The 19,670-nt window shown below is 45.7% G+C and overlaps 1 protein-coding gene across 1 annotated transcript in view; it reads right to left on the bottom strand.

Annotated features, from left to right (window-relative positions):
- The window catches only part of LOC120936213, an 81,830-nt gene that overhangs the window by 48,319 nt on the left and 13,841 nt on the right, over positions 1-19,670 (bottom strand). Inside the window, exon 2 of the mRNA XM_040348403.1 lies at positions 11,648-11,720. Within this exon, the coding sequence (XP_040204337.1) occupies positions 11,648-11,711 (64 nt within the window). The 5' untranslated portion in view covers positions 11,712-11,720. The remainder of the gene's footprint in view (positions 1-11,647; positions 11,721-19,670) is intronic.

Genomic DNA, 19,670 nt, shown 5'->3' with positions numbered 1-19,670 from the left:
GGCGTCCTTTTTTTCCCACAAATAGAGCTTTTTGGTGATATTTAATCACCTCTGCGGTTTTAATTTTTTGCGCTATAAACAAAAATAGTGACAATTTTGAAAAAATGTCAATATGCTTTACTATTTGCAATAATAAATATCCCCCAAAAATATAATAATAAAAAAAAAATGTCCTCAGTTTAGGCCGATACGTATTCTTCTATCTATTTTCAATCAATAGATTTTTATTAGTATATCAAAATGAACAACAAACTATACATACTTTTGTGTACAGCATAAAATAGCGTGGGTCACAAAGATGCATAAAAGAGCATAACAGTACAAAGAAGAGAAATCTTCAACAGGGTACATTATCGTGATACCAACCAAGCATATCTTCAATCAAATCCCAACATAGCCCATTAGGTGTTAATAGTCGTAGACATGTGTGTTTAAGAGCAAGACAATAGTGGGCCCCCCCACACCGCCTGCGCCCCTGACGGGAACACACTGCGCCTGGCGGTATGTGGGCCCACCGTACCGATGCTAGATGCATGTCAGACAACGCTCACAAATACCATAAATTAGTATCACAACCTTCAGCACTTAAAGTGACGAGGAGCTAAATGGTATGCAAGAATGTGAAACAAAGAGTAGTTAAGATAGAGAGGAAAGGTAAAGAAAAAGCATAGAATAGAAAGGTAGCTAAAGAGGGGAGAAGGGAGGCAATTAAAAGAACAGGGACTGGATGTATTGCTCAGCTGCATATAAGAAAGCATACTTTCTGACTGAGAAAACCGCATTAAATTTAGATTTCGGTCTAGAACCTAGTCTCATTGGATTTGTACCAATCCGTCCAAAGTGTCCAGATCTGGGCCTTGTTCCCAGGTCCGTGTTGGGTTGCTCCAAACATTATTTCATAGCTAATGTGAAGATTTGTAGATCTAACCACCTCTTTCAGGGTAGGGACCTCCGTGCATCTCCACTTCCTTACTAGTTCTAATCTTGCGCTTAAAAGAATATGCGTAACTATCAATCTGTAGGGTGGGGGGAATAGTTCTACTCCTAGCGATAGAATAGCCATATCCATTCGTAGAGGACAATTGCAGCTAGTGATTGAACGTATAAGGTCAAACACTTCACTCCAAAATTTCCGTAGTTTAGAGCAGTTCCCCAGTATATGTATCAGCGAACCCCTGTGTCCGCATAACCGCCAACACAGGGGGGAGGATTGTGTCTGAAAGTTCGCTAGCCTTGTGGGAGTCAGGTACCACCGTAGCAAAATCTTCTGGTATAGTTCCCAGAGATTAGCACATTTAGTGGCTTTGTACACTGATGTGATGGCGAGCTTCCACTGGGATATGTGATAGTTATTATTAAGGTCCCATTCCCAAGATCTCATAGATGGTGTTTTAGTCAATAGGTTTTTCTGGTTAAGCTGACCATAAAATAGGGATATGCCCCTAATGGAAGTGACCGGGTTAGTTAGATATAAGAATACCCTCCATGGAACATCGACAGATAACTTCGGTGTTGCTTCAAGGAGATGTGATATTTGAATGGCCGCATACTGATCCCTGGGGGATAAACCATATTCAATTTGGAGAGATCTAAATGACTTGGTCGCAGGACCCACTTGGAGTTCCGCAACAGTCTTGATACCTTTATCTTCCCATGTTTTAACATTAAGGTCGGGATTAGTAGTTGTAGGCCAGTTATAGGGAATGGTATAGTTTGGGGGTTGGAATCAACCAGTGGTTCGTTCAGAAATTTACCCCAAGCTTTGAGGGCTGCTCGGATAGTTGGGGAGATACTTGTAGGTACAGTAGTCTATTCATATGAGTGCTAGCTAGTAGTAAGTTGGATAGGCTAGAGGTAGGACACTGGGAAGCTTCCAGTGTAAGCCACCTCGGTGTAGGATCGCTTTGGAACCAGCTTCTCACCTGCGCTAAGATTGCTGCCAAGTAGTAGTCCTTAATAAGCACATGGCCCACTCCTCCTGCAGCTTTGGATTTGACCAATTTATGAAAGGCACATCTGGCCCTCCGTCCCTGCCAAAGAAACCTGTTTATTTGGGACTGAGCTATGGAGAAAAATGTATCCGGGACCAATATGGGAAGGTTTCTAAACAAATAAATAAGTTGAGGCAGCAGTACCATCTTAAAAGCCGCTAGACGGCCCGCCCACGAGGATTCCGTCCAAGACAGCTCTTTAAGTTTAGAGGGAAGGGAGAGTAGAAAGAAGTTATAATTGGCTTCAACTAGGTGGTCTGCATTGTCAGTGAATACAATTCCCAAGTACTTGATGCCAGTGGTGCTCCAGGTGTATGGGCATTGAGTTTTAATCCTAGTACACATACGCTCCTCTAGTCCTAAGCCTAGAATATACGACTTACTTTCATTAATTTTATAATACGAGACCTTGTTAAATAAGCTTAGAATTTCTTGTGTTGCTGTAAGTGATGTGTCTACATTCGACATAATCATGATGATGTCATCAGCAAAAAGGCTGATAGAGTGTTCTTCCCTACCAACCTTGAGCCCGGTTATATTGGGGTGGGTCCTTATTGAGATAGCCAAGGGTTCCATCAATAGGTTGAAAATCAATGGGGATAAGGGGCACCCTTGTCTCGTACCATTAGTTATAGTAAATGGGGCCGACAGAATACCGGACATATACACCTTGGCTGATGGTTTGGAGTACAGGGCTTGAATGGCTGCGAGAATAGTACCTCTAAAGCCAAATGATTCCAAGGTCTTGGACAGATACAGCCAGTGTATCCTGTCAAAGGCCTTCTCCGCGTCCAAAGATAGGAGCAGAGAAGGCCTTTGTTGTACCTTTGCTAAATGGATAATATTTATCATGCGTCGAGTGGCATCTGAGGTTTGTCTGTTTTTAGTGAAACCTGATTGGTCTGGGTGTATCAATGTGGGCATAATATCCACTAACCTTATGGCAATTAGTTTGGAGTATACTTTGAGGTCTATGTTGAGTAAGGAGATTGGTCTAAAATTTGCCGGGGAAGTGGGTTCTTTACCTGGTTTGGGGAGTGCTACGATGAGGGCTTCCAACATTTCTGGTGGAAATGAGGCAGAAGCAGCAGCTGTTTGGAACATCTGCAATAAATAGGGCATTAGTAGAGATTTGAATTCTTTATAGTATTCGCTGCTAAAGCCGTCAGGGCCTGGTGACTTGTTAAGGGGTAGGGAGTCTATGACTTTAGAGATTTCACTATCAGTAAAGGGGAGATTGAGAAAATTAACTTGGTCAACTGACAGCTTGGGGATGTCTATTTTCTCTAGAAATTGGGAGATAAGCTCAGGAGTTGGTTGGAAAGTAGATGGGTCATCTTTAAGGTTGTATAGTTTGCCATAGAAGCAGCTGAAGGCATCTGCAATTTGTTGGGGGTGGAACACTTTCTGGGCAGAGACAGGGTGTGTCACAAAAGAGATTTTCAGTTTATATCTTTGTCCCTTAAGGGCCCGTGATAATAATTTACCTGCCTTGTTGCCTGATGCGTAATAGGTCATCTTCAAGCGTTTAGAGGCCCGTTCAACATTTTCTAAAAGGTGTAGTCTCAGGTTAAAACGAAGTTTAGTAAGTTGTTCAGACACTATGACATTAGGGTTAAGTTTATTTTTGCTGTCTAGATCAGAGATTTGGCCCATAGGCTCTGCAAATTGATTCTGCCTCTGCTTTTTATACCTTGCCCCTGCCTGGATGAAAATGCCTCGGATGAATGCCTTATGGGCATTCCAAAGTGTAAAGGGGCTTTGCACCGAACCTAGATTGTTTCTAAAGAATTCAGAAATATGGGTCTGGATTTTGTCTTTAAGTTCTTTGTCCTGTAGGAGGAAAGTGTTAAGTCTTCAAACTGGAGTTTGTTTGCAAGATGCAAAATCAGCCACAGACATTACCACAGAAGCATGATCACTCCATGAAATATTATTAATTGTTACAGACTTAACCTGAAATAATACTCTCTGTTCTACCAAAAAAAGATCTATCCTTGTATAAACACAGTGAGGTATGGAAAAAAAAGTAAAATCCTTTTCGTTGTCGTGAAGACAGCACCAAGCATCATAGAGGTTGTTCTTAATAATTGATGGGGCCAGCTCCGGGAGATGGCGTGTAGAGGTGGTGGTAGAGTCTATAGCTGGATCAGGGGTCACGTTAAAGTCACCACATATAATAAGTAAACCTTGTTGGACTCGTCGGACTTTCTTCATTAATTTGTTGAAAAAGTGCACCTGGTGTTTGTTAGGGGAGTAGACGTTGACAATTGTGTAAGTGGTGTTGTCCAGATCACATGTTAGAATTAGGAATCTTCCTAAAGGGTCTTTAATGACTTTGTGCATTTTAAATGCTACAGTATCTCTGATGGCAGTTAGAACCCCCTTGGTTTTGGAGTCCGCGTTAGCAGTGAACACATGCGGAAAACTCCCATGTGAGCATTTTGGCGGGGCCTTCGCACAAAAGTGTGTTTCCTGGGCGCACACTATATCACAGTGATGGGTTAGTGCCTCTTTCCATAGGGATTTTCGCTTGACCGGGTGATTAAGCCCTTTAGTGTTCATGGACAGAATATTAAGCGGCATGGTGTGGTGGGGTGAGGGATGCTAACTGGTGGCAGAAAGCACTTCTAGGCAGTCCCAAGGGATCCGTTATCACTACCTTTGAATGGGTAAAATGATCATATATCATCAGATCGATAGTAGAAATACAGTACTCACATGACCAGGTGCATGAGATCACTCGGTGTCTTGATAGGATCGAGGATTGTACCATGTGATCTATGGTGCGGAGAGCGGTTGACATGGTGTTCGACATCCAGTGTAGAGAAGAGGGAGAGAACTGGCTAGCAAACCAAAAAAAAAGGTGGAAAAAAAGGGAGAAAGTAAAAGAACAAAACATGTGTAAACACAACAGTGCCACTGCGGATCAGCAGCAGCTAGGAGAGGGTTAGTTCCTTCAGCAGCAACACGCTGCGACTTGCAACTTGCAACGGGGGGATAAAGTTAGAACAGACTAAGTCGGTTCTGGGTTCAGGGAACCTAGGTGTGAATAGAGCCGTGGCCCACTTCAGGTGTGTGACTTAGCATTCCTGGCTGTGACCTGTTTCCATTCGGGTTCGACCCGGCGAGGAGTGCGGTCCATTGAGTGCACTTCAGTGCTATCGGGTAGAATACCCCATTCTTTGAGTAGGTCAAGACCTTTCTCTAAAGAGGTAATTGTGAAGGTGCGATTATCTTTGGTAACTGAGATTTTAGTTGGGTATCCCCAGCGGTAGACGATCCTGTGATTACGGAGCACTTTGGTCACAGTATTCAGATTCCGCCGTTTCAGCAAAGTATATTGGGACAGGTCTGCAAAGAACTGCAGATCTTGGTATTGTTGAGGGATAGATTTGTGCTTCCGCATCAATATCATAAGTTGTTCCTTAACATGGAAGAAATGCAGCCTTAATAGTACATCTCTGGGGACCTGGTCAGGGAGGTGGGACGGCTTAGGCAAACGATGTATTCGGTCGATCGTGACGTCCAGATCGACAAGATCTGGGATGAGGGCCTTAAACATGGTAGCGGCATACTGGCACAGGTCAGGTGGAAGTACAGATTCTGGGATCCCTCTTATCTTTAGGTTGTTCCTCCTTGACCTGTCTTCCAAACCTGCTAGCTTTGCTTTAACCCATTCACTCATTTGCGTCTACCAGATCATTTATGGTTGTGGCGTATTCCTCCATTTTAGTCTCTATATGATCCACTCTCCTGCCCACATCTTGGATATCTTTGCTGAGGCGATGCATGCATGACGCCATATCTGACTGCAGAGTGCTCCTTAATGAAATCAGCATGTCTTTTAGGACAGTATCAACTACTGGTTGATTTTGTGTAGGATAGGATCGGGGGAGCAGATGACATGATATCAGGTGATAATAAGATTTTTGCCCGAGTACCTGCATTAGCTGGTTTCTTCAGCGTAGAGGAGTGTGCAGGCGAGCAGGCCTCGGCGCCATCTTGTTTCTCGGCTCTCCCGTGTGGGACGAAAAAGTCTGTGAGCCGTTGCGGTTTTCTGTCCTGTTGACGCTTCCCGGTCATGGCGGTGGTCTCTCGGGCAGTTCCTCTGAGTTTCATGGGTGTAATTGGGCTTTACACAGGTTGCTGGGTGCCGCTATAGTTCCCTTCGCTCCGGAGCTCCGGCCTTATGCGTCCATCCGGCTCGCGCTCCAAGCCACGCCCTACTCTTCTATCTATTTTTGGTAAAAAAAATCGTAATAAACGTTTATCGATTGGTTTGCACAAAATTTATAGCGTTTACAAAATAGGGGATAGTTTTATTGCATTTTTATTATTATTATTTTTTTTTTACTACTAATGGCGGTGACCAGCAATTTTTTTCGTGACTGCGACATTATGGCGGACACATCGGACAATTTTGACACATTTTTGGGACCATTGTTATTTTCACAGCAAAAAAAATTCTATAAAAATGCATTGTTTACTGTGAAAATGACAATTGCAGTTTGGGAGTTAATCAACAAACAAGGGGGGCGCTGAAGGGGTTAAGTGTGACCTCATTTGTGTTTCTAACTGTAGGGAGGCGGGGCTGGATGTGCGACATCATTGATCGCCTTTCCCTATATCAGGGAACAGACGATCAATGACAGCGCCACTGTGAAGAACGGGGAAGGTGTGTTTACACACACCTCTCCCTGTTCTTCAGCTCCGGGGACCGAACGCGGGACTCCGGCGACGATCGGGTCCGCGGGTCCCCGCGGCCGGGGTCACGGAGCTTCAGACCGGGTCGCGGGCACACGCCCGCGACCCACGGCTGGGCATTTAACAATCACGTACAGGTACGTGATTGTGCCCAGCCGTGCCATTCTGCCGACGTATATCGGCGTTAGGCGGTCCTTAAGTGGTTAAAAGACCAGGAAGAGAGCACAGTAGGGCTCTGGCTGGAGACTCAGAAAGGAACATGACTGAGAGGAGCTCTGTGTGTTGGATTTAAAGGTTTGCTTTACTGCATGTTTTGTGGGTGACAGGGACCAGCCCTGTATAGAGAGTGGATTATTTGTTTCGTTTAGCGCCGGACGGCAAGGATTTAATTTACTGTTTTTTTTTTGCAAACCTCCTGTAAATAAACCTGGCATGAGCCAGATTTGAAAGAAAGTGCCTGTTTTCGGACTGTCATTCAGATAAGGTGATCCCCACGAGCTTATCTCCCACAAATATATATACTGTACAGTATGTTTGAAGATATGGGCACATGGCACCTTATATGTAGTAGTTTTAGTTTATTGTGTTTTAAACTTTGTTAATTAATTTATATTGACTATATTCTCTCTCATTTTCTTTTACCATTTTATCTCTCTGTCCCCTCCTACCTCCTTGGTACCTCCTTGGTAGAGGCGAAAAGGAAACATTTCTAGTTTCAGTCCATCACGTGCTTATAATCCATCTACCTTTTACCATTCTAATTATTTCTACATAGTTTTTGTGGGCTTATCAGTCTAAAACATCCGGGGCTGGGCGTTCTTAGCTTTAGTATATATAAACTCTAACAATGAACTTCTCTAGTTTGCCTCCATGTGTCTGCTAAAAATACCATTGAAAGTTTTTTTTGTTTGTTTGTTTTTTATATCTGTTTAATAAGTCTCAAAATAGCTGATAATTGCCCAAAAAAACGTTTGAGCTGAAATTAAGGGGTTATGATAATGATTGGATAGAAGATAATACACAACTCTGCAAAGTCCAAATTTATTGTAACTTCAAAAAAGATAAATATGTACAGCAGAAGTTAACGCATTTCAGCAATGATGGCCTTGTTCACAACCATGAAAATGAGGGTGGAGAAACTAAGGAGAAGTCTATGTTCTTTGTAATGCATCAGAAATAAAGCAGGCAGGGCTGTCACCACATGCTTTAAAATTCAGAGCTTAAAACAGGGGGAGGGGGTACAGATACCTGTCTAAAGACAGGTATTTGGACCCACTTCCGGCCACAACAGTCTCGGGCAGACTGCGGGCATGACGTCACCTCCCGTCCTCCCCGTTGTGTGCTGGGAACACTCGGCTCCCGCTGTCTACTGGGAGCCGGCGGCAGGCAGGCGCAGCGTGACTTGCACATGCGCCGTAGGGAACCGGGCAGTAAAGCCGCAGCGCTTCACTTCCTGGTTCCCTCACCGTGGATGGCAGGGGAAGCAGCAGAGTGACGAGCGATGGCTCGTCCTCTGCTGCGGACGGCGCTGGACTCCAGGACAGGTAAGTGTCCTAATATTAAAAGTCAGCAGCTGCAGTATTTGTAGCTACTGGCTTTTAATATTTTTTTTTCAGCGGACATCCTCTTTAAATCAGAATAAAACCCATTCATAAAACTGTTTAATTTCCGGCACATGCCGGAAATGTAACACTCCCATTGGTTGTGCTCTCAACCAAACTGTCAAAATATCCAATGGCTGTCATAACTGATCATGCAGCATCATCGCAGTTGTAGATTAAACAGATGCAAAGATGGCAGCTTCCTTGGCTGAAAACGATAGGAGGGTTGACTTCCACTTTAAGATTTGTCTGAGTTATCATATCAAAGAAGTTACCGTATTTATTGGCTTATAACACACACTTTTTCCCCCTTGAAATAGGGGAAAAATCATGTGTGCATGTTATACGTCGATATAGGCTGCCACCGAGGGGAAGGAGGGGACAAGCACCTCAAAAATAGAGCCAGATCTCCTGTGTACTCGGCTCTGCTCGCAGTCATGCTCAGTCCCGCCCCCTGAACTGCTCCTAGCATTGACGTCCCGACATTGAACCAATGTTATGTCCATCATAGGATCCGGGCCAAGGGGCGGGACTGAGTGTGACGCCGAACTGAGTAGACAGGAGATCCGGCTCTGTCTATTGACCAAGCTCATTTTTTCAATATGGCACTGCTTTATTATATTTTAACTGAAAATTACATGGCTATGTGACCTTGTACTAGACATGTGTGGTTTGTTTCATTCCAAATTAAAGTTCGGACGAATGTTTGTTATTTGGAAATTCGGCTGTTCTCTCACTGCAGTGTCATAGAAGGGGGCATGAGTCTAAGGCCCCATTCACACCTAGGCGTTTTTACGCCTGAAGCGCACTGCTCACAAACGCCAGAGGGGAGAATTAACATTATTCCCTATGGTGACTGTTCACACCTGAACGCCCAAACGCCTGTCGCGCGAAGCTCAAACAAGTCCCGGACCTTTTTTGTCGCGCGTATCGCGCGACAGCGGCGTTTGAGCGTTTTTTTTCCCCCATAGAAAGTAATGGGAAACGCGCGTATTGAGCGTATCGCGTATACGGGCGTTTGCTATGGGCGTTTCGTCGCTTTAATCAATAGAACTTGTCGCCCATGCAGAAGATTAAAAAAAATCTACCAACATAGCAACAAGTGATGAAAAGATGATAATTTTTCCTATTGGCTAAAATAAGAAACGCCGAAGTACAAAAACGTCGCACAACGCTGTATGCAAACGCGCAAATAAGCATGAATACGCGCGGAAAAAAACGCCCGAAAAAACGACCGAACGCCCTACGCTCAGGTGTGAATGCAGCCTCAAAGACACATTTTATCTAGCCCTCTTATCTACAAGGAAAAAGCATGGTTTATGGGTATAAGATTTACCCACAATCCCATGTTTTTCTCACACTTTTAAGAGGGAGAATCTTGTGCTGTAAAAAAGGTACTGTTTTAATCAAGCTAAATAATATATTTATATGCTACAGTATATGTTATAACATAATAATTTATTATTTATCTATTTACTGTGAAATTACTGTTTGGAAAGTTATAACTTCCAACTTCAGTAATTTGTCCGTTAAGCCACCTGCTTGAGTACAGTTTTTGAAAATATAGTAAATTACCTCAAAAACAATATATAATAATTATTTGTGTATTACTTATGGTAATTAACCCCTTGCCACCCAGCCCAATTCTGACACTTCTCTCCTACATGTAAAAATCATAATTTTTTGCTAGAAAATTACTCAGAACGCCTAAACATAATTAGGTAGATTCACAAAGAGTTAGGCCGGCTTATCTACAGATAAGCCGACCTAACTCTGAATCTTAGGCCGCGTACACACGGGCAAACATGTACGATGAAACCGGTCCGCCGGACCGTTTTCACCGTACATGTCTGCCCGGGGATTTCTGTACGATGGCTGTACTAACCATCGTACAGAAATCCGCGCGTAAACAATAAGCGGGGCGTGTCCGCGCCGCGACGATGACGCGGCGACGTGGGCGGGCCTGCCAGTTAAATGCTTCCATGCATGTCAAAGTCATTCGACGCATGCGAGGGATGGCGGGCGCTCAGACATGTACGGTAGGTCTGTACAGACGACCGAACATGTCCGAGCGGGCAGGATTCCAGCGGACTGTTTTAAAACAAGTCCAGAAATATTTGCCCGCTGGGAAAAGGCCCGGCGGGCAAATGTTTGCTGGAATCCTGCACGCTCGGGCCTACACACGACCAAACATGTCTGCTGAAACTGGTCCGCGGACCAGTTTCAGCAGACATGTTCGGTCGTCTGTACGGCCCATAAGCCGGCCTATGTTTAAGTGTATTCTCAAACAGAGATACACTTAAACATACCTAAGATAGGCTGGCTTGCGCCATTCTATCTTAGGTTGAAATGTTTCTTTTGGCCGCTAGATGGCGCTTCCATTGCGGCCGGCCTAGATTATGTAAATGAGGGGATAAGCCGATTCCCGACGATTTACGAGCGTACGCCGGGCCTACACCATCGAGTTACGTCGTTTCCGTACGCGATAGGCCGCCTAAAGTTATTCCACCTATGAGGTGGAATAATAATGTTAAGTATGGCCGCCGTTCCCACCGCGAGGTTCGAATTTTTTACGTCGTTTGCGCAAGTCATCCGCGAATCGGGATTTACGTCGTTTACGTACGCGTCAAAATCAATAGGCCCGTACGGCCTACTTAGCCGCAATGCGCACTGGGAAATGTAGTCGCCCGGCGCATGCGCAGTGTAAAAAACGTAAAAAAATGTGAGGTCAAGCCTCATTTCAATACTACACGCCCCCCTCCCAGTCATTTGAATTAGGCGCGCTTACGCCCGCTCGTTTTAGGCTACGCCGCCGAAAATTTGAAGGTAAATGGTTTGAGAATCACTTCTAACCTAAATAATTTACGGCGGTGTAGCCTAAAAAGAGTAGGCTAGGCCGTCCTAATTTTAGGCGCCCTTACGTGAATCTACCCAAATATATATAAATATTTTTAGCAGACACTCTAAGAAATAAAATGGTAGTCGTTGCAACTTATGTTACATGGTATTTGCACAGCAATTTTTCAAATGCGTTTCATGAGTATGGAAAAAAAACACCAAAGTTAGAGTTACAGAGGAGGTTTGGAGTCAGCAAGGCTCTAAGCTAAAAAGGGCTTGCCTACCAAAACTACAAACCCCAGCTTACAGTATAAGGTTTAGAAGACAGGGGGTACATACACCCACTGCATGGGTATGTACAGAAAGAGAGATAGATTGATATACATATATTTCTATTAACCTGAGGGTTTTAAATGCATCCAAATATGCTACACAAATGTAAAAATAACCCATTTAATAATACTAATTTTTTTTCTATATGAATATACTGTTTAATAATTTACAACTTACCCGAATTCTGAGTCGCTATGATGGAAATCATCCAACAGAGGGCACCGAGGTGAAGAAATTCCATTCTTTTTGGCTACAGAAGTAAAACAAAATTAAATTTTAACTAAATTGAAAGAATTTTGTTAAATAAAGAATTTGATTATAATTATATTTTCATTTGTTATGTTGAACCATCATTCTAAGTGAAACTCCTTTAAATCTATGCTCACACACTGCTTACAGCACCGCTCGTCTGGCAGCTGAGAGGCAGAACATCATATCAGTTATGCATTAATTAGGGGGGGGGGGGGGGTTCTGTCTCTAAAAGCCCCTACCACTAAACACTGCTAAAAGCCTATGGCCCAGATTCTCAAAGAAGTTACGCCGGCGTATCTCGAGATGCGCGGCGTAAGTGTAAATATACGCCGGCGTATCTATGCGCCGTACCCACAGAACCAGATACGCCTGAAAATAGGCTTCTTCCGACCGGTGTAACTTTTCTAGGCCGGCGTAGCGTAGGCGCATATTTACGCTGGGTGCATCTTGCGCTCCCATTGATTTCCTATTCAAATATGCAAATGAGGGGGATACGCCGATTGCCAAACGTACGCCCGCCCGACGCAGGCTACGCGCGGTGCGCGTAAGCTGTACGTCTGACCTAAACTTGCCCCTCATAAAGCAGGGGCAACTTTGCACCAGCCATGTGCAGGTCAGCTGGAGAGCAGCTTCAGCAGCACCGTTACGGACGAGCTGAGGAACCACACTTGCAGGACAACACATCTGTATGCCAACATGCCAGGGGCAGGCATGGTCATAGCTATACTAGTGTGTGCCCAGGCGCATAGGAGGAGGGCACGGGAGAGGATATACCGAACGCGCATAAACGTCTTTGGCATGGGGGATTCGGAGGTGTATCGCATCTTTAGATTCAACACTGATGCCATCCTGGAATTAGCCAGAACCCTGCAGGATGACATCACCAGCCCAACACAACGCTCACATGCAGTGCAGCCACTGGTGAAGGTACTGGCAACACTGCATTTCCTCGCCACTGGATCTTTTCAGCATACAAGTGGAGTTGTGGCTGGGATGTCACAAACCAGCATGAGCAGATGTGTGCACCAGGTTGTGCCCGCAATTCTCAGACGCATTTCCCACCACATCATCAGACCCACCCAGGAGCATCTGCGGCAGAAGGCAATGGCAGATTTTGTCAGTATCGCAGGATTCCCACGCACCGTGGGGGCCATTGATTGCACACATGTGGCACTACAGCCCCCCAGTGACACAGAGCACATATACCGTAATCGGAAGCACTGGCATTCCATCAACGTACAGGTGATAGTCGATGCCCAATGCCTCATATGGCACGTCCGTGTCAAACACCCCGGGTCCAGCCACGACAGCTACATATACCGTCAAAGCACCATCCCAACAGAATTCGAAAAGAACGTGTACAGGGACAGCTGGCTGGTTGGTGAGTGACATGGGAGTCAGGCATGACTGTCCGACCCCATGATGCAGACATCACGAGGGGCACATGCATGACTAACATCCTCCTGTCTTTTCCCTTCCAGGTGACTCTGCATATGCACTTGGACCCCATCTCATGACTCCATTCCGGGATTCCACAAACCACAGGAGAGCAAAACTACAATGCTGCACACATACGTACCCGTGGACAGGTGGAACGCACATTTGGCATCCTGAAGTCCTGTTTCCGATGCCTGGATAAGTCCGGGGGGACCCTGTTGTATTCCCCAAACTTTGTGTGCCAGATCATGGGGGCATGTTGCATTCTGCACAACTTCACCGTGAGAAAGGGCCTGGAGATTGACATACGTGATGACCTGACCCCCGAACCACACAGTCCCCCCCTAACTGAGGCTACCCCGTCTGCTGAGGGAGCAGCAGTCAGGAGTTGCCTCGTGGAACGTATCTTTGCACGTTAAACACACACATTCATCATGGCACAAGGAGAATGCACGCATGCACACCACTGTGGTCCCTAGCACACACCCCACATCCACATCACATTGGATTAGCCCAAGTCCACCAAGCAGGACTTGGGAGCAGCAACGCCATGGCAAGGCTCCAATTATGTTGCTGACCATTCATACCACATTCACACGACCGAGGGTGACACCCCTTTGCTGGCAGGAGTGTCACCCCCCCCCCCCACATTCACACACCAGTCACACTAATCTGCACGCCTCACCGTGTGCATTATTACAAAAAAAAAAAACTCTTAACCAGAGCAATAAAAAAAAAAAAAAACTCTTAACCAGAGCAATAAATAAATAAATAAACTCTTAACCAGAGCAATAAAAAATAAATAAACAAAATTAGTTGCCCTGGCTGCTGCCACGCCCAGGTTGAGGGTGGGGGGGGCATCAGGTGGAGGAGCATCCACCATGGCTGGAGGCCTGCCCTCTAACGCCATGGCAATGTGGGTCAGAATGATGTTGGTCTCTGCCTGCATCTGCCGTGACTGTAACCCCTCCGCCTCAATGGCAGCTGTGTGGCCCTGGACGGCCTCCGACAGGGTCTGCACCTCTGCCACGAGGGTAGCCGTTGTGGCTTGCAGCTCCCCCAAGCAGGTGATGACAGCTGCTGTGTTGCCAGCAACATCCTGCAGACCATCATTGATGTGTCCCCTGGAGTCCAAGCTGTCGGACACTCTCCTCATATCCTGGGCCATCTCACCCATATGGCGGGTCTGCGAGTCCTGGGCAGTGGTCAGGATCACTGGCAGGTAGTCCGCCCTGGTCTTCCTGGTTGCCTTCCTGGGGCCAGGAGAGGCTTCAGGCCTGGCATAGGGGGAGGGACTTGAGGGAGTGGGTGGGTTGGGGATGGAGCCAGAGGGACTAGAGGATCAGAGGATTGATGTCCGGGATGGACCAGCCGAGATGGACGACTCCTCGAGATAGAGGGACACCTCCTCACCCAAATTTTCAGCAACATCCTGAATGACCTCATCACTGGAGGTCTGGGCACTCCCCTCCACCAATGCCTCTTGTCTTCCCAGGGGGTCAGGGGCAGAATCATCAGGGGATGATGGTGTGGGACAGGCAGGGGCACCAGATGGCCCAGCTCCCTCCTGGACATCTGCTGATGACACAAAACATTCACATGTTGGTGGACCCACACACTTGTCACATATTCCCTCCCCCTCTCACATGCTACACACCAGATAGGAGAAAAAACACACTTACCTGTCCTCAAGGGTGGCTCAACTGAGTCGTAGCCCTGCACTCCCTCCACTTGCACCCTAGTAAGGCAGCGGGCAACAACCTGCTTGTCAGGAGTCAGACGGACCCTAGAGGCTGGTCTACCACCAGTGCCCCTGGCATGCCTCGCCATGATGGCCATCTTCTCCTTCACCCTCCTGCGAAGATCATTCATCTTCTTTGAGATGTCCTGGGGCCTCCTCACCTCATTGCCCACGGTATTCACTTGGTTGGTGATCCTCTGAAGGATCTCGTCCCTTCTGCCCTTACTGGTGTCCTTGCTATGTGCCCCATGGAGGCGATCATAGTACCTCTCCATGGCAGCAAGGATGATACCCTTCTCCTGTGGGGAGAAATTATTTTTTTTTGGTCCCAGAACGCCGGGCAGACATGTTCACAATAAGATTGCAAAAGTATATTCACCAAAACAAACAGGTGTACTTTTGCACTCGACGGGCGTAAACGGTTGGCCGGCATAACTCAGGATTAACGCCAGGCGTAGTTGTGAGCAGGCGCGCGACATACGATCTCGTGACGGCGCATGCGCCGGTCTTTCGGCCATTCATTTGCATGGGGTCACGGTTCATTTAAATGGTTCACGCCCACTTCCTTCCTACTTTGAATTACGCCGTCTTACGCCGACGATTTTACGTTACGCCGGCGCAAAAATGCACGCTTCTGATTAGAGAATACGGAGCTTGGGCCAGATTCACAAAGAGATACGACGGTGGATCTCCTTATCCGCCGTCATATCTCTGAGTCCAGCCGGTCGGATCTATGCGACTGATTCATAAGAATCAGTTCCGCATAGATCTCCCTTAGATCCGACTGGTGTAAGTGACTTACACGGTCGGATCTTAGGCTGCAATCTCCCGCTGGCCGCTAGGTGTCGCCTCGGTCTTTTATGTGTCGGATATGCAAATGAGGAGAACCGCCGATTCAGAAACGAACGCCCGCCCGTTGTTTTTTTTTTACGTTGTTTGCGTTCAGCTTTTTACGGTGGATAGTTACCCCTGCTACATGGGGGGTAGCTAATGTTAAGTATGGCCGTCGTTCCTGCGCGAGTTTCAAATTTTTACGTCATTTGCGTAAGTCGGTCTGGAATACGGATGGCCGCAATTGACGTTGCTGCCGAAAACAATGACGTCCTAGCGACGTCATTTGGAGCATGCGCACTGGGAAATTTTGCCGGCAGCGCATGCGCAGTTAAATCGGCGCGGGAACGCGCCTGATTTAAATTGTACACTCCCCCTAGCCGCGGAATTTTAATTCCGCCGGGGGAGTTACGATCCGACGGTGCAATTTGCGAGGTAAGTGCTTTGTGAATACTGCACTAGCCTCGCTAAATTGCACCGGCGGATCGTAAATCACATAGATTACGCGGATCTAAAGATCCGCTAATCTATGTGAATCTAGGCCCTTGCCTCTCTATAAGGAGCCTTATGCCAGTCATATCTTAGGCTGCAGTCGGCGTATCGAATCAGGAGCATTCGATACGCCGGCACAATTAAGCAATTGCGCTGCGTAACTATGGTTATGCAGACGCAATTGCTTTTTGAATCTGGGCCAAGGTAAACAAAATTGGTCAATTGGTCCCAGGACAGAGCCTTTGGGCCACCCACTCCTAGCTCCAGACTAGTTGATTGTTCTATGCGGATCACGGCACACTTGGGGCTGCTTTAGCTGATTTTTTAGTAAAAGACGATTTGCGCTTTTCTGTCTGTTACAGTGTGATGAATGTGCTTACTCCATTACGAATGGTAGTTTTACCAGAACGAGCGCTCCCGTCTCATAACTTGCTTCTGAGCATGCGCGGGTTTTTAACCTTGTTTTAGCCCACACACGATCATTTTTTACAACCCGAAAAACTACATTGTTTAAAACGTCGTAAAAAATGCAGCATGTTCGAAAAAAATATTTGTCGTTTTTCAGAACCCGAAAAATTATGTGAAGCCCACACACGATAATTTTAAATTACATTTTTTTAAAACGTTGTTTTTTTCATGCCAAAAAATTATCGTGTGTACGCGGCATTAGGCAAAGTGCAACTAACCTGCAGGAAAGCCACAGGTGTACTCCGCTGCATCTGCAGTGCAGATAAACCATAGCGTGTCAGTGTGAAATCAGCCTTAGGCCCCTTTGGCATTAACAGTCAGAATCAAGCGAACCCTCCATTCACCTCTATTAAGCCACAGATGTAAGTGGACTTGTGGTCGTAAACACCCAGCTAACTCGAATCAGATCCACTAAAAAAAAACTGAAGGGGGGCGATCTGTCCCATTCCATCTGGGCAGATCAGATCGGAGGGGCCATAGAGTAGAGCGAGCCATGTCCGTGTCTACTCTGCATATGCAGGGTGTATATAGACCTGTCATCCACCCGCTCCGCTCATTGTGGTCCACGACTGGTTACTAAGTCGCTCTTTAAAAGGTTGGGCACCCCTGCCTTAAGGGAAAGGGGGCTGCTATAGGTGAAGCACACAGTAGCTAGCTATAGTGTCTGACCACCTGCGTTGGGGTAGACGTGACATTTGTGACACTGGTCTGCAGTTTTCAAGTATGTATCTTGGCCCTTTTTGAACATCAGTACTGTAATTACTTTATGTCAAACTGCTGGCACCATTTCAGTCAGTAAAGGTTAACATTTAAGAATAATGGTCTTGCTATAACATGTGAAACATGTCAGAGTGAGGCTTGGTCTTGGCAGACTATTTGTTATCTTTTCCTGGAACAGTAAAGATTTGTGAAGACTAATGTCATTGAAGGTCTGCAAGCTTGCTTAGCAATTCCATTTGGTGAGTGCTCCATTGGCCAGGAGATGAGACCATATAGTTTCCTACTTAACCCTAATTTCCCCCTGTGCAAACTCTCCTTATACAATTTTCCATCTTTCTGTTTGCTATGCCTATAATAGCCTCCAATTCACTGACACTATGGCTGGTCTCTGCCCATCTTTTATAGCGAGGGGGCTGACTTAACCAAAAATACTTTTATTTGACACTCTAAACCCACTGGCCATAGTTCAAAGGCTGTCTTTAAGGCAGGGCAAAAGGGGGAGCGGCCCTGGGCCCCATCATTGTTGTGGGGCCCAAAGCAGCTGCCTCATGCTTGCCAACTATCCCAGTTTAAATTCCCTCGTCCCTTGAAGTTTTAGTCCCATGCTGTGTCCTGATATCTCAGTGTAAAGTTCTGTTACTAATGCTGCCCAGCTCTGCCCTATTGTCATGTATAGATAACTCACCTGCAGACAGTGGGCTAGATTCACATAGATTAGCGGATCTTTAGATCCGCGTAATCTATGTGATTTACGATCCGCCGGCGCACTTTTGCGAGGCTAGTGCAATATTCACAAAGCACTTACCTCCAAACTTGCGCCGGCGGATCGTAACTCCCCCAGGCGGAATTCAAATTCCGCGGCTAGGGGGAGTGTACAATTAAAATCAGGAGCGTTCTCGCGCCGATTTAACTGCGCATGCACCGCCGGCGATATTTCCCAGTGGGACGTCATTGTTTTCGGCGGCAATGTAAATTCCGGCCATCCGTATTCCCGACCGACTTACGCAAACGACGTAAAAATTTGAAACTCGGCGCGAGAACGACGGCCATACTTAACATTAGCTACCCCTCATATAGCAGGGGTAACTATCCGCCGGAAAAAGCCGAACGCAAACGACGTAAAAAAAAAGCGACGGGCGGGCGTTCATTTCTGAATCGGCGTATCTCTTCATTTGCATATTCATCGCGAGTAAAACACGAAATAATGGCAGCATTAATATGTAAATAGCTGTGGACCACGGCATTGATATGTAAATATAGGCGACATTCATAAGTATATCATGCCCTATGAGGTAACATCCACCATCACTTCTGCTGAATGCTGCCCACTGGGGAGGTAAAGGGGCATGCTGGAAAGTCCTGCCTACAACTGTGGTCATAAAGCTTAACATCAGCCTGTTCTGCAAAGGTAAGAAAATTGGAGATAGAACCTTTTTTTAAAAAACATGAAAAAGACACTGCGAATTTTGGAAGATGTGGATACACACATCCCAGCAGATGTGTGAGGGTGTCATTAACAATGAATGGCACTGCTGTGCATCTGCTAAAGGGCAGCACATTTCTGTGGTGTCAGAAATACGATTCTGCATGCATTTCCGACACAAAGAAATGTGAACGCAGGCTAAATGTCTTATGCCGCGTACACACCATCGTTTTCTGCGATGGAAAAAAACGTCATTTTCAAAAACGTCAATTTAATTGACCGTGTGTGGGCAAAAACGTCGTTTTATGTCTTCTAAAAAACGACAGAAAAAAATTGAAGCATGCTTCAATTTTATGTGTCGTTTTTGGCCGACGTCGTTTTCTGTGTTCTAAACATTGACCGTGTGTACGTAAAAACGTCGATTTAAGCCCGCGCATGCTCAGAAGCAAGTTAGGAGACGGCAGCGCTCATTCATGTAAAACGACTGTTCAGAATGGAATCAGCACATTCGTTAAGGTGTTTTTCAGCTTATAGACAAGAAAATAAACCGCATCTTTAACCCCTGCTTTTAACTGCTACCCAGAAATGGACGTTTGTTGCGGCTGATCTTGTTGCATAGTTATGACAAGCTTTTAATTAGTTTCTTTCTTGTTTGATAATGTTTATGTTTGTGTTCTGTTATTTAGTTGTATCTTCCATCTTAAACATTTTAAATATATATATTGGTCCACCTTTTATTTTTTTTAAAAATTTTTCTCACCAATTTGATTAGTAATCTCTATTATTTTTTTATTTAGGAGTGTGTGAAGTGTATGCAACAACCTAATTTTTTAGTT

This window comes from Rana temporaria, chromosome 4, assembly GCF_905171775.1.
Source record: "Rana temporaria chromosome 4, aRanTem1.1, whole genome shotgun sequence".
Classification (NCBI taxonomy): domain Eukaryota; kingdom Metazoa; phylum Chordata; class Amphibia; order Anura; family Ranidae; genus Rana; species Rana temporaria.
Note: the sequence above shows the minus strand (reverse complement) of the source record. Positions and strands in the feature narration are given on the sequence as shown.